General features: G+C 45.7%; 1 protein-coding gene across 4 annotated transcripts in view; it reads left to right on the top strand.

Annotated features, from left to right (window-relative positions):
* The window catches only part of GMEB2 (glucocorticoid modulatory element binding protein 2), a 156,062-nt gene that overhangs the window by 16,720 nt on the left and 125,173 nt on the right, over window positions 1–14,169 (top strand). For all 4 annotated transcript variants that reach the window (XM_085619598.1, XM_085619596.1, XM_085619597.1 and 1 more), the window contains exon 2: window positions 8,947–9,129. In XM_085619598.1, coding sequence (XP_085475724.1) covers window positions 8,999–9,129 — 131 coding nt within the window. In that variant the 5' untranslated portion in view covers window positions 8,947–8,998. The remainder of the gene's footprint in view (window positions 1–8,946; window positions 9,130–14,169) is intronic.

The raw sequence follows: 14,169 nt of genomic DNA, 5'->3' as shown, positions 1-14,169 counted from the left end.
CTGCTTCAGGTCATCAAATGCTTTTTGACAGCTTACTGTCCACTGAACTTTCTTTGGCATTTTCTTGGAGGTCAAGTCATTAAGTGGTGTCACAATGGACCCATAGTTCTTAACAAACTTCCTGTAGTACCCAGTCAGGCCCAAGAAAGCTCTGACCTGAGTCTGGGTAGTTGGAGGAGTCCAGTCCTTTATGGTCTGGATCTTGCTCTCCAGTGGTTGAACCTGACCCCCACCAACTAGGTGGCCCAGGTATACAACCTTGCTCTGCCCTATCTGGCACTTAGTGGCCTTGATAGTGAGGCCTGCCTTTTGCAGGGCCTCTAAAACATTCCTCAGGTGGACCAGGTGATCTTCCCAGGTGGAGCTAAAGACAGCAATATCATCAAGATAAGCTGCACAGTAATCATCCAACCCAGTAAGGACTTGATTCACCAACCTTTGGAAAGTGGCAGGTGCATTCTTCAAACCAAACGGCATTACCACAAATTGATAATGTCCTCCTGGGGTCGAGAAAGAAGTTTTGGCCTTTGCATTCTCAGCTAGTCTGATTTGCCAGTAGCCTGCTGTCAGGTCAAATGTGCTCAAAAACTTAGCAGCTGCCAGTCTGTCAATGAGCTCATCTGCCCTAGGTATTGGGTGGGCATCTGTCCTAGTGACAGCATTGAGACCTCTGTAATCCACGCAAATCCTCATCTCTCTCTTACCATCTTGGGTGTGAGGTTTTGGCACAAGAACTACAGGACTAGCCCAGGGGCTCTCTGAAGGTTCAATGACTCCCAGCTCCAACATCTTTTGTACCTCAACTTTTATGCAGTCCCTGACATGGTCAGGTTGCCTGTAGATTTTACTCTTCACAGGCAGACTGTCACCAGTGTCCACCTCATGGGTGCACCAGTTTGTCTGACTTGGGGTCAGAGAGAACATATGTCTGTAGGATTGCAGAACTCGTCTGCAGTCCTGTTGCTGATGGAGAGTGAGGCTGTCAGAAAAGACCACACCATCAACTGAGCCATCATCAGGGTTCTGAGTCAACAGGTCTGGGAGAGGGTCACTCTCTTCCTCCTGCCCCTCATCTGTAGCCATGAGTAAGCCCATGTCTGCCCTGTCAACATATGCCTTCAATCTGTTGACATGAAGCATCCTGTGGGGGCTTCTGGGAGTCCCAAGGTCCACCAAGTAGGTGACTTCTCCCTTTTTCTCAACAATAGTGTGGGGTCCAGACCATTTGTCTTGGAGTGCTGCTGGGGCCACTGGCTCCAACACCCACACTTTCTGCCCTGGCTGGTAAACAGTCAGCACATCCTTTTGGTCATGCCAAGCTTTTTGGAGTTCTTGGCTTGCCTCAAGGTTTTTAGAAGCCTTCTTCATATACTCTGCCATCCTGGAGCGGAGACCAAGTACATAATCCACTATGTCAAGTTTGGGTTGTCTGAGAGGTCTCTCCCATCCTTCCCTTACCAAACACAGGGGTCCTCTTACAGGATGCCCAAACAAAAGCGCAAAAGGGCTGTAGCCAACCCCCTTTTGTGGGACCTCTCTGTAAGCAAACAGAAGGCAGGGTAAAAGGATGTCCCATCTTCGCATAAGCTTGTCTGGTAAACCTTTTATCATTCCCTTTAGGGTCTTGTTGAATCTCTCAACAAGCCAATTGCACTGTGGGTGATAGGGTGTGGTGAACTTGTAGTTCACACCACACTCCTTCCACATTGCAGTCAAGTATCCTGACATGAAGTTGGCACCTCTGTCAGAAATTACCTCCTTTGGAAAGCCCACTCTGGAGAATACTCCAAGCAGGGCCCTTGCCACAACAGGAGCTGTTGTGGTCCTCAGGGGAATAGCTTCTGGATACCTGGTGGCATGGTCCACTATCACCAGTATAAATCTGTGCCCAGATGCTGTTTGTGGGTCCATTGGTCCTACAATATCTATGCCCACTCTTTCAAAGGGAACCCCCACCACAGGTAGTGGTATGAGGGGGGCCTTTGTGGTGCCACCTGATTTGCCACTGGCTTGGCAGGTGACAAAGGAGCGACAAAACTCCTTGGTATCTTCTGACATATGGGGCCAGTGAAAGTGAGGGACAAGCCTGTCCCAAGTCTTGTTCTGGCCTACGTGTCCTGCAAGGGGAATATCATGGGTCATGGTAAGAAGGAAGCCTCTGAACTTCAGTGGTATGACCAACCTCCTGGATGCACCAGGCTTGGGGTCTCTAGCCTCTGAATACAGTAGCCCTTCATCCCAATACACTCTATGGGTACCTTGAGCATTCCCTGCAGCCTCAGCAGCAGCCTGCTGTCTGAGGGGTTCAAGAGAGGGGCAGTCTAATTGAGCCTGCCTCAGATCTGCCCTTCAGGGCCCCCCTGTCCCAAGAAACTCAACCTGATCAGGTTCAAGTTCTTCTAGGACAGTTCCTTCAGGGCTCTCATAATCATCCTCCTGTGAGGGCTGATCCAGTGCCTGAGACAGGGGGGAAGGCACAGCCTTTACCCTACTGCTCTTTCTCTTGGGTTGTGACTGGTCCATAGTTTCAGGATCCAGCACTTGTTCAGTGGTGCACTTTTTGGCCTGTGACCTGGTCACAGCAAGGACATGTGCATCTATCCCTAGCATTTCTGCATGGGTCCTATACTCCACTTCAGACCAAACTGAAGTTTCAAGATCATTGCCCAGTAAACACTCTACAGGAAGGTCTGAACTAACAACAACTTTCTTGAGGCCAGTTACCCCTCCCCAGGAGAAGTCAACAATAGCCACACTATGGGAGGTAGTGGCATTGCTAGCGTTGGTCACTAGGTAATTTTCACCTAGTATGATCTGTCCAGGGTCCACAAAGGCAGGTGTCACCATTGTGACACTAGCCCCAGTGTCCCTGTAGGCCTGAGCCATTCTTTGGTTAATAAAAGGAGTCTGTCTGTACTTGCCCAGGTTACTGGGGCCTACAGTAGAGGACAAAGCTAAGTCCCCATCGCAGATCAGAACAGCCTGAGTAGGTATCCTGACTAGGCCAGAATCCTCCTCTGTTCCCAGGGTTAACCCTACTACACCCTTTTGCTGGGAACCACCACTTACAGCTGGACTAGGGGGTACAGTTGCCTTAGGGGCAATGGTGGCTGGGGGCTTATCCTTTTTGGTGCACTCACTAAACCAATGTGAGTTGGACTAACAATAGTTGCACCATGGTTTCCTTTGGCCATCTTTTTTTAAAATCTTTTTTGGGACCACCCTCCCCCTGAGCTTTTTGGGGACCTGGTGAAGACTTCTGGTCTTTTTGTTTCTGATCATTACCCTTCTGGTCTGCCTTTTTCTGATCACCGCCCTGGTTCTGGTTTTTCTGCTTAACTCTAGTCCTGACCCATCTATCTGCCTTCTTTCCCAATTCTTGGGGAGAAGTCAGATCAGAATCAATCAGGTGTTGATGCAGTAGCTGGGTTTGACAGTTGTTAAGGATTTGTTCTCTCATGATCAAATTATACAATCCTGTATAGTCCTTAACCTTACTTCCCACTAGCCAGCCTTCCAGAGCCTTAGTGGCACAATCTACAAAGTCAGTCCAGTCCTCAGTCTGTGTCTTCTGGGTATCCCTGAACAACAACCTGTATTGTTCAGTGGTTAGGCCAAACCCATCAATTAGAGCACTCTTCAGGACAGTGTAATTGTCTGCATACTCATCACTAACTGTGAGGAGCTTGTCTCTACCTTTCTCAGAGAAGGAGAGCCACAAGATAGCTGCCCACTGACTTTGGGGTACCTGCTGTACTTTGCAAGCCCCCTCCAAAGCAGTTATCCATTTGTGGATGTAATCCCCACACTTGTAGGGAGGGACAATCTTGCTCAGGTTTCTATTATCATAGTGCCTGTCTCTATCCTTAGGGATATTGCTGCCACCAGTGGGTTCTGACCCACTTAACTTTTGCTCTCTAGCCAGAGCAAGCTTCTCCTTGGCAAGGGCAAGTTCTTCCCTCTCAATCCTCAGATTAGCTTCCCTCATTCTGGCTTCATGCTCCTTTCTCTCGGGGGAAGTCATTCCCCTGTGAGAAGAGGCATTAGAGATGCTAGAGACATGGGAGTGGATGGATTCCCTTGAAGGGGATCTGTCTCTCCTATTTCTCTGGTTAAGCCCACTTGGGGGTCTGTATGGGGGGACCCCATGCAAACTCCCATGTAAGCTTAGGTTAGCCTGGCTAAGTCTTCCTACCTGGCCCTGGCTGTCTACCTCTTCATCTGAAGTCCCATCTGACTCATCTGTGGTGGGTAGACCCTCCTTTGTACCTAGGGTACTGGCCTGAGAGGCCCTAAGAGTATCATACTCCTCTAGGAGTTGCACTAGCTGAAGGAGGGTAGGGTTTGCATCCTGTTTTAACTTTCTGGAGGTACACAATTGTCTCATCTCCTGAAAAGTTAGGGTATCATATCTAGAGGGGGTCTTTTTCAGACCTGCCCCTCCTGAGAGAGCATCTACTTTATCTCCTCCCAGAGACATGATCTAGTGAGGGTGTGGTGTGTGCACCTACCTACACTAGTTGTTTCTACTAAACCTCTCTAGTAGTTGTAGTCAGGGTGTGTTACTCCCTTCAACCTACAACCACTAAGTCCAGTAGGACTTAAGTATTATAATCTATGTTATATGTACCTAAACAATATCTGTGTGATCTGTCAATTTAGTATCTCAAGATTACAATGGTATTACAACAGCAAGCTCAGATCCCAACTGCTGCTCACCAATGTGAGAAGTTGGCCTGATGTATGATGTCACTAGTTCTAGTGTACACCCTATATCAGTCCAAACAACCCTTATGGTGATTGGTTGTAAAGTCAACCTTATAGACCAGCTATCCTAGTGGTAGCATGGACAAGAGCAGTCTTAGGCTAAACTCTGAATGGCATGTGAAGCCAGCTGTGATACCATATATAATCCCTTGAATACCAAATGAAAGGACACCACAACAGATATATATATAAAATAAAGTGTCTTTATTCTGGTCAAACCCTCAGCACTCTTTATGAGATTAGAGGTAAGTACAACACAGTCTTATTTAAGCATACATTAAGTCACACAGGTAAGTAATACAGTTAGGCCCTAGGGGCCACGCAAACCATATACTAAAGAAGTGGTATAAGGACCACTGTCACGGAAATAGAATAGGCCTAGGCCTAGGGAATCGCTGGGGCTACACTACACTACCAAACGTTAGGAAGTGGGAGGCCCACGGGATTCAGGTGCAGAGTGGAAACACTCACGCGTAATGCGTATAGTCGATAGAAATAGTACAGTTTTGAAATAAGCAGTTTAAGGACACTTCTGAAGCAGCTAGAGAGTCGAGACTCGGAAACTAGACCCTAGGATAGTCACTACCCTTGTGAGCACCGAAGTACCCAAGTTACCTAGCCCACGGGCTGCGGGTGCATAGGTGTGAACTTGCGTCGGGTTTCGTCGTGGACTTCTATGGATGCCTGAAGGAAAGTTGCTGACAGGCAGTCAGTGAAGAGTGTCCGGTGGATCCCAAGGCTGGGATCAAGAAGAGAGGATACCTGCAAGCAGAAGGGACAGAGTCAAGGTCACTAGCCAGTGACCACGTGGAACCAGGAAGGAACCAGGCGATGTCGTGAAGATTGCAGGTGTAAGGTGAAGCTTGTCGCTGCAGCCACGGGTACCAGGAGACGTCGAGGACGACCAGGACCAGGACCAGGAGGCGAGCTGTCCCACGAAGGCTCTTGCTGTCGGCGGTGTCGAAGTCGAACTAGGACTCACCAAGCCTTGGCAAGCGGAACCCACGAAGAACGGAGGACTTGCTTCTGGTGCAGACCAGGAAGGTCTGGGGTGCTTCTCTTTTGCAAGGAAGCGGGAGCCAGTCTGGAGGAGCCAAACCAGCGGTGAAGATTTCAAGGTGTGTCGTCACAAAGGCCGTTAGCCAACGGGCAAGCAACCGGACAGACGCGGCAAGCAGGAAAATGCAGAAGGGCCCCACGCAGGACTCGTGGAGTGTGGGGGGCTGATCTTCGGTGCAGATGGTGCTTGGGGTTGGGGCTTCTCAATCCCCGGTGCACAACTTCGAGGGTACCTCAGAAGCTGCGCTGGAAGATACTCGCCACTTTTCCCAGGTAGCCGGTCCCACGTCTCTCGTCGCCTCCACGGATCTCAGCTCGGCTGTGGATGTGGATCAGGGTCGGAGAAGTCTGGAAGTCAAGGCTCTGGTCGGGCTCTGCAGTCGGTCCCTCGTAGAACTTTAGCAAAGCAAAGGGTAGTCTCTTGATGGTGCCTGTTTGCACAGGGTAGCCACTCCTTGGCCACAAGGGCGATTCTTCAGTCTTCTTCTTTCGTCGAATGTCGAAGGTCCAGAGTTTCTGTTCAAGTTGCAGGTTCAGGATAATCTAATCTCCTGAGGCCCAGCTACCACTCTTATCCAAATCTGGGGGGTTGGGTTGCCTGCTAGGTCACGCCTTATGGGTGGGACCTGGGAGGGGGGTGGTTACACCCCCTTCCCTTTGTCCAGTTTCGCGCCAGGACTGGGGCTGGAGTGCCCCAGCACCGGTTTGAACTGGACTATGCATGGAGCACCTTGTGTGCCCCAGGCAGTGTCTCGTTTCATTCATCCCTCCCTGCCCCAATACACTAAGGCCTGTCTGGGGTGGTGCTCGCACCTCCCAAGGCAGGAAACCTATTGTCCAAGCCTCCCTTGCTGGGATCACTCCCAGCAGCAGGAGGTCAGACTTATGTCGTGGCAGCAGCATCCATTTTGTGATGCTGGGGCTCTGGTTAACTTTACCCGGGTAAGTACGTTACATCATGTCTTCTCCCTCTAGAAGGGAGGGATAATATCCTCATCCCCAGAAATGGGATGGGGGTATTATTCCAAAGTGTTAGACACCTTACACGACATGTTTTGATAAAGCCAAACTATAGTTACCATAACCGTTTAAGATTATAAGGCACTTTAAGAGTATATGGTAGGCTATATCATAGAACAGCTATAAGGACATGGTTCCGAAAGCTGCAGACAGGCTCAGCTCATGCTAGAGCACCATCTCACATGTTACAAAGCACTCTGCCTCCAGGATTGTTAAGGCCTGCCATAGGAGTGGCTGATAGGTACACATGTGTCTATATGTAAGATAGGTATAGGAATACTACACCTAAGCAAGGGGTGATTACACGACCTTGCCCCAGCTGAGTGATCCGTCAGTTGTGTCATAATGGAAGGCCAGGCCAGGGGTGGCATAATACATGCTGCAGCCCCTGGTAGGCCTAGGGTACACCTATGCCCTGGGTACCTAAGGTACACTGTACAGGGGCCAATAAGGTGATCCTATCCAAATGGGTTATGCACCTAAAGTACATAGTATCAATTTAGAGAGAGAACAGCAGGGCTGTGGGTCTGATTAGCAGGCCCACAGCCACATCTAAGTCGAAAACCAGTAAAGCAAAAGCAAAAAGTGGGGGTGAACATAGAAAGCAGACCCTACTCTCCTACAGTGGGCGTGTGCGGAGGATGGCCGGGGGCTGTCCGAACCTCGCATACGTGGAATTTTTCAGCAACGCGGGGGAATTCCGGCCGCAGCGAAGCGGTTAGTCACATCTTGAATCGTTGACTACTTGGAACACAAGTTGCTTAATCATACTACAGTTGAAACAAATACATAACTTCATATCTACACTGCTCATAATTTAGCACTGTCTTTCAGTGATCATAAGTGCACACTAGTCTTGCCCACAATGTGCTAGCACATTGTCACTTCTTCCTGCTCCTTTTCCTCCCATGTAAATATTGTGTGAAACTGTCCTGCACATCTGTACCAAATACTTACAAGCTACAGAGTATTTAATCCACCTCAGTTTCACACAGTTGATATCAGGAAAAGACCATACTTGAATCCCTACTTTCTTCCATAGGACATTAATACTTGTAATTGGTAGAAGCACTTGGGAAGATTAATATATATAACCTCTTGACATGTGTTCCTACTGGATTCAGAAACCAGGAAGATATCGGTCACTGTTTGGCTGCTCAGATGCACTGAACAGTGGATACAAAAACAATAGATGTATAGAAATGGTAAGTGACATCAGCAGTGGGTCCATACACACATATTTAAAATGCTTCATTCTGGATTCAAGGGATTGTTCCCCATCTAAGATCTAGTAAAACAGAAAGGTTACACTATCAATTGCTCTTGCTTTTTTAATTCAGTGGCCAGAGAGAAGATTGGCTGGATGGAAAAAAGCATGAACTGAATATTCTGCTTCATTAGGCTTCCAGGAATCTACTGACTGTACCTTGTGCATAATCGGTTGCAAAACTGCTACTCTTAATCCCATATTTGTTAAGCATTGTTGCACATTAACCTATGCATGGTGTAAATGCCCTGCTCCATGACAAATAATATTAATGTCCAGTTGTTGGTATTAATTGCACCAGATTTGCACTCGTGTAACTGATTAAGGAATAGCATGCAGAAACAGTAACTGTGCATGCAGTTAACATTTGAGCACAGGTTTGCATGGGCAGTTACCATCAGGCACAACTGATGGCAATTGCCCATGCAAGCTTGGAGCAAATGCTAGTGGCATTTTTTACCTAGTGAAAGCCAATATAAACCTAATTGCATATTGGATTTGCACCCCGTTTCCCACTAACGAACAGGGCTAAAACCCCCCTAAAGAATTGTCACTTCACTTTCACCCATGAAGTGACTGTACATGAGATAATGCCACCGACTCATTGCTAGTAATAAACAAACATTGCTGAAGATTCTGTAACATCTTCAATTCTCTTAGGATGGGTAGTGTTGGTATGTGTGATTTTGTCTACATGTTTTGAGTATCTTATTGTGTGATTGGCTACAGCTGTGAAAGTGGGGTTACAAACTTTGTATGCGGTTGAAATCTATTTTACTGCTGTTAGAGTAGCCGTCCATGCTTCACTAACGTCTTTTCTTCACTTTGTACAGAAATCCAGCTGGGTGACGCACCTGGTCAGCGCTGTCACAGCGCTGACTAACCATGGCGACCCCCGACGTCAGCATGCATGTGGAAGAGGTGGTGGTGGTGACCACACCCGACAATATGGTCGATGGCTCAGGGATGGAAGATGTGAAAACTGTATTGGTAGCTACGAATTTGACGCAGCACCGGTGAGACACAGTCTTTGTTTCCTGCATAGCTTGGTTTGAGGAACTTAATCAGAATAGCCTTTGCTAAATGAGCATGCACCTCACACCATGACCCACTCTGTCAAAATAATAATGCATCCTGGATTCATGTGAATAAGAGCTACTATGGTTGTTATGAAGGAATAATTAAATGTGCATAATAAGTGTGAATTATAAATTCTTTGGGCTACGTGTTCAGAATTATTAAATTCCCTGGATAAATAAGAATATGCCTTATTATGGTGCAATTTATCAGATAACATTAAATGCTCTAGGTTCTGTATCCAAAAAAGAACTGTTTGTAAGCAACAACACTGTGCATTATTGGCCACTTTGAGGATAATAAAATGCACTGCATAATTTGGCAGTGTATCTTGTGGGTCGCTGTATTTGATAAGAATTTTGTCTTTTGTGAACCACTGTTTTAGAATAATAAAATATGCTGTACAACTGAGCAGATTCATATCAGATTAATCAAATGCTCTTGACAAGTGAGTGTGTTACGTGCAGTATGTATCACATTAATTAAATGCACAGAATAAGTGACAATGTTATCATTGGAAGAGCATTTCCAACCAATGCTGTGAGTGATTGTGAGCGTGCCGCCACCGGGGTGGAACGAAAATGCACTTCTTTAGGACAGCAAATCGCACAGAAAGAGAAAAAATTGCTTGCACTTTACAGAGCCCTACTGTGCAAGAATGCACTGACAAATTTCCAACAATCCATCCCAGCTAATTTTAATATATATTGGCATTTGACACTTGGAAAATGACACGCAATTTGTGTTTTTGCAAAAGGGCGGGAGGTTTAAAGAGCTAAGTTGAACACATTGAATGGCTTAACACAGATGGCGATTGGAGAAATACACCTTCCACATGTATAGAAGGAAGCAAACCTCTCTTAAGGGATCAGTGACAGCTAAGCAACAGGACTGCTTTGTACACACAGAGTATAAATGTAGGTATGCCTGGCTCTTAGTGTTTCTAACTAGTATCTAGTATGGCTGCATCTAAGCAGGTCCTGTTTTTTTCCCACCCGCCACTTGCGGTAACGCTCACTGAGTCAACACAATCCATCCATGCACGTGTTGATGCCCCCTATCAAGACCGGGAGGTAACACTCTGGTTAGAGATCCTTGCAAATAAATACCTTCAATGACAGGGGATCAGCTTTTTTTTATCGCAGACTTAGAGCGCCACTACATGCGATTTGTGGATTTCCGTCACAGACCACAGACTGCACTCTCTTGGGATAATATATGGAGGGCATTTTGTTCTGGTCTGTCTCAGGTTGAGGGGCGGTTTCAAGTTCAGTGAACTCTGTGCATGCCCTTTTTGGTGTCAGAGAGGTCTCCCAAGGGTGTTAACTGGTTGCCTACACATGTCTTAGGCAGGTAACATATTTGTCCAGTGTCTAGAGATAGTTTAGGTATGGTGCTGCTGGCTGTCTGGATGTTTGTGTTTGGTGTGTTTTTGTGGTGTTGTGTGCAACATGTTCTAACCCTATCTGGCAACCTACCTTTCTGTGTGTTGGATGCATGTGTGGTGTCGTGACTAGTGTATACTATTGAACGTTTGCAGGTGTTTTTGTATAGTGGAATTGTTTTAATGTTTTGTATAGGATGTATCAACCGAGTGCAACCCAAACCATAAGGGCAACAAAGCATTGATGATGTTTGCACTAAAAGCTTGTAATCACCCCAATAATGTCTATAGTGACATCATCTTAAGGCTATGCAACCTTTAAAGGCTAGGCTAGAGCTTCTGCCCTACGCTTGCACCAGATTGGTAATCGCAGTAAGTCACGTGAGCAGGACCAATATCAAACCTTTAAACGTGTAGATTTTACCTACAACCATGGGCAAAGAGTGACCAACTTTGACTAAATCTCACAAAGAACATGCAAACATATTAGTATATGTGAAAGTGTACATCATGGAATCGCAAATGCTGCCATTCTCGGCTGAGTTTCATTTGTCGTGTGTGTTGGTCTGGTACCAGGAAACAGAGGAAAGCTGAAATACTCTTGGTAAAAAACAAAAACGATTTTTGAAACTAAATTTGCTGAATCATATGTGTCTGACTGCGTGCTAGGAGTGGCTACTTTGACGTTTTGTTCCTGTGCCTATTTCTAATTGCAGTTCTGCAACAACATATGCTGAAAATCGAGCCTGTCTGGATATAATATGAGTCAGGCTGATTAGCTTCTCTTTTTTCTCTCTCCATATTTTATTTGTTAGAGGCGGAGTGAAAGAGGCTTTGGGCGGAGGTTCACTTGTGAATTGTGTATGTCTTTGGAAAAGCTTTGCAAGCACATTGGGCGTGCTCTGCACATATCGAGGCGAAGAGCTGTGATTCTGTGATACAAGACTGAATGACTTTAACATGTAGGGTTTCTTGTCCACAAGGACTCTGTACACAATCTGTACACTTGCTTCTGTTTCATATTTATGGTTTTCATGAGGAATAACTGGTATTTAGGGAGTAGTCGGTGTGCACGGATGCATTGTTGTATTTCTGTGGTTGGAAAACAAGAGAAGGAGATTCTTGCCTAGACATATTATAAAAAAAAACAAAAAAACTTTTATTTTGATCTGTTAAAATCATAAAAAGAGTGGAACATACCACCATGATGAAAACGGCATAATTCAGATACAGGATAAAAATTGCATTATAACTTTTTTTTTAGTTGTCGTAACACTCATGTGATGTGCTAACAAAGAACAGACGATTATTATAACAGCAATGTAAACATATCCATGCTTTCTGTTATAATTAAAGTGCTAATGCCAATAACATATGGGGAGGGATCCGAGAACGAAACTGCTATGCCTAGAGGTATTGTTGTTCATACAGACTGAGAAAGCTGGTTAGGCCTTCCATTTATATGTTGTTCTGAGCGTTAAGGTGGCTTCACTGGGTAATACCTTTAGAGATCACAGATCATGCTAATTACATTGCTTTACTTTGTATAGAGGTATGGTGTCATTATGTTGTGGGTGGTCCTTCTGTAAACCAACCGTATCTCTCATGCTTTATCAGTGGCGATGCATACACTCACTGTAAATGCTCTAGATATTGTCCTGATCCCAACATCCCCAGGGGAATAACCCCCACCGTCCCTCTGAGGTAGCAGGCCTTACACCTCAGGTTGGTCTTGGATGCGTTGAAATAGTTTTAGCGGGCGTCTTTAGAATTTGGGTCTAATTATATTCTGTTTGGCCAGTAGTAGCACTATAAATTTAACCAAATTTGGAAATTCTGAAACTTCAACAAATGATTGCAGGCCCTGTCCACTGTATGACTTGAACTAGTTTTATCTCTGTAGCTAATTTCAACACCTTGTGTCCTCCCACTCATCTGATTTAGAGTAGCAGTAATCAATACTTTTGTCTGTTGTCCAAAGGTTGTCCTACGATTATCATTTCGCCAACACATTTTGAAAGGAGACCTGGAAAAATACATATCTAAAACTCGCTTTCAGCCATTAAAGCATGTATACCTGTTCACCTGTGAGGACCCCGATAAGGCCTACATACAACTTGCTTCTTGGGTTCCCAAAAACCTAGACATGTAATTTTCTTTGAAGCAAGTGTTCAAACAAAACCAACCGATCTTGGTTCATTAAGCTCATTTACAGTGCACTAATAACTACGCTAGCTGAAAGAACTTGTCAGAGTCCGTGTGATCAGTCTCTGAAAATGTTGTATAACAAAGTTCATAGTTTGTATGAAAAAGACCACTACACAAACAAGCATTGGCACAGCCAATTGGTCCAGACTTCGGGACGTATTGTCCTTTGCAATTGTTTATTAGTGAAGCTGTACAGCATCCCGAATGCTGTGCGGCATAGCTCAAGAAAAATGAAAAGAAGCCTATGGCACAACTGCTTGCATAATTTTGTAGGCACGCCACCCATTTATACGCATCCCTACCAAATGATGTAGAAGCCTTTTTTTTTCTTTTGGTTTACTGATCCAAGATAAATTAGTAAATAAGGAAAACATGCAAAAGTGTTTCTTTAGTTTAAGTGCAGTGGGCGGAAGCAAGACGGGGATGCGGATAGACTACAGGGGGCTGCGGGGGGAAGCAACAAAGGGGTGCGGGTGGGGCCAACACCACAAGTACCTTGAAAGGGACGAAATATGAAGAGCAAGGGGTAGAGAAAAGCAAACTAGTTAGAGAAAGAACAACATGGCGCGCAGATGGAGAAAAGCAGATGTGCGAGAAAGAGCAATGTGGAGCTGGGGGGGTGACACTAGTGAGAAAACAATGCGATAAGAGAAGCACACATGGGTGAGTGTCTCACGGACGCGGGCAGGGGAGAATCACTTTGGTGAAAAAGAGCAACACAGACCACGGAGGGGGGAATAGAATCACACTAGGGAGACATCTGAAAAACCCATGCACTCTCCTGGAGTGCTTAAGACAAAAGAAAACAGAACAGTAGTTCCCTAAATGGGAGCAATGGAAGGACACAAACAAATTGACAATGCTCCAAGGAAGGACAAACACAAGATGGAAAAGGCAAACTAGAGAAAAAGAAGTAGGTAAATGAGAGGGACGGTGAAGCAAACCAGTGGTAAGCAGGCTGCAAGCCTCTCTGTGTTCTTGATAAGCCCACAATATGTCTTTTGCAGTCAGACAACTGTGCTGTCTGGTAGGCTCGATGTAAAAATAGCTACTTACCTAACAGAATATTAGAGACCTGGAACAACCAGAAAGACATTTTCTTTTTTGTTCAAGAGATCATGCCCCCATATTCTGTGTCCACTAAATCTGCCCCATCACAATAACCAGTTGAATAGGTGCGCTTTTTAAAATTCAAAAAGCGACTTTTTATAAGACTGCTGTTTGAGCAACCACATTTCCAGCATCCGTACTTGGCCCACTGTTTCCATTCCTTTTTTAGGTTTCGGCTAGCTATTGCGTTTACGCAATTGCTATGCGAGACTCTAGTAAGAGGGGCATTTCAAAGTGCTCCCAAAAGTGGATTGCATGGCGAGCACGCGCACAATCA

Source organism: Triturus cristatus, chromosome 7 (genome assembly GCF_964204655.1).
Source record: "Triturus cristatus chromosome 7, aTriCri1.1, whole genome shotgun sequence".
Classification (NCBI taxonomy): Eukaryota; Metazoa; Chordata; class Amphibia; order Caudata; family Salamandridae; genus Triturus; species Triturus cristatus.
This window is presented reverse-complemented; position numbering and strand designations above follow the sequence as displayed.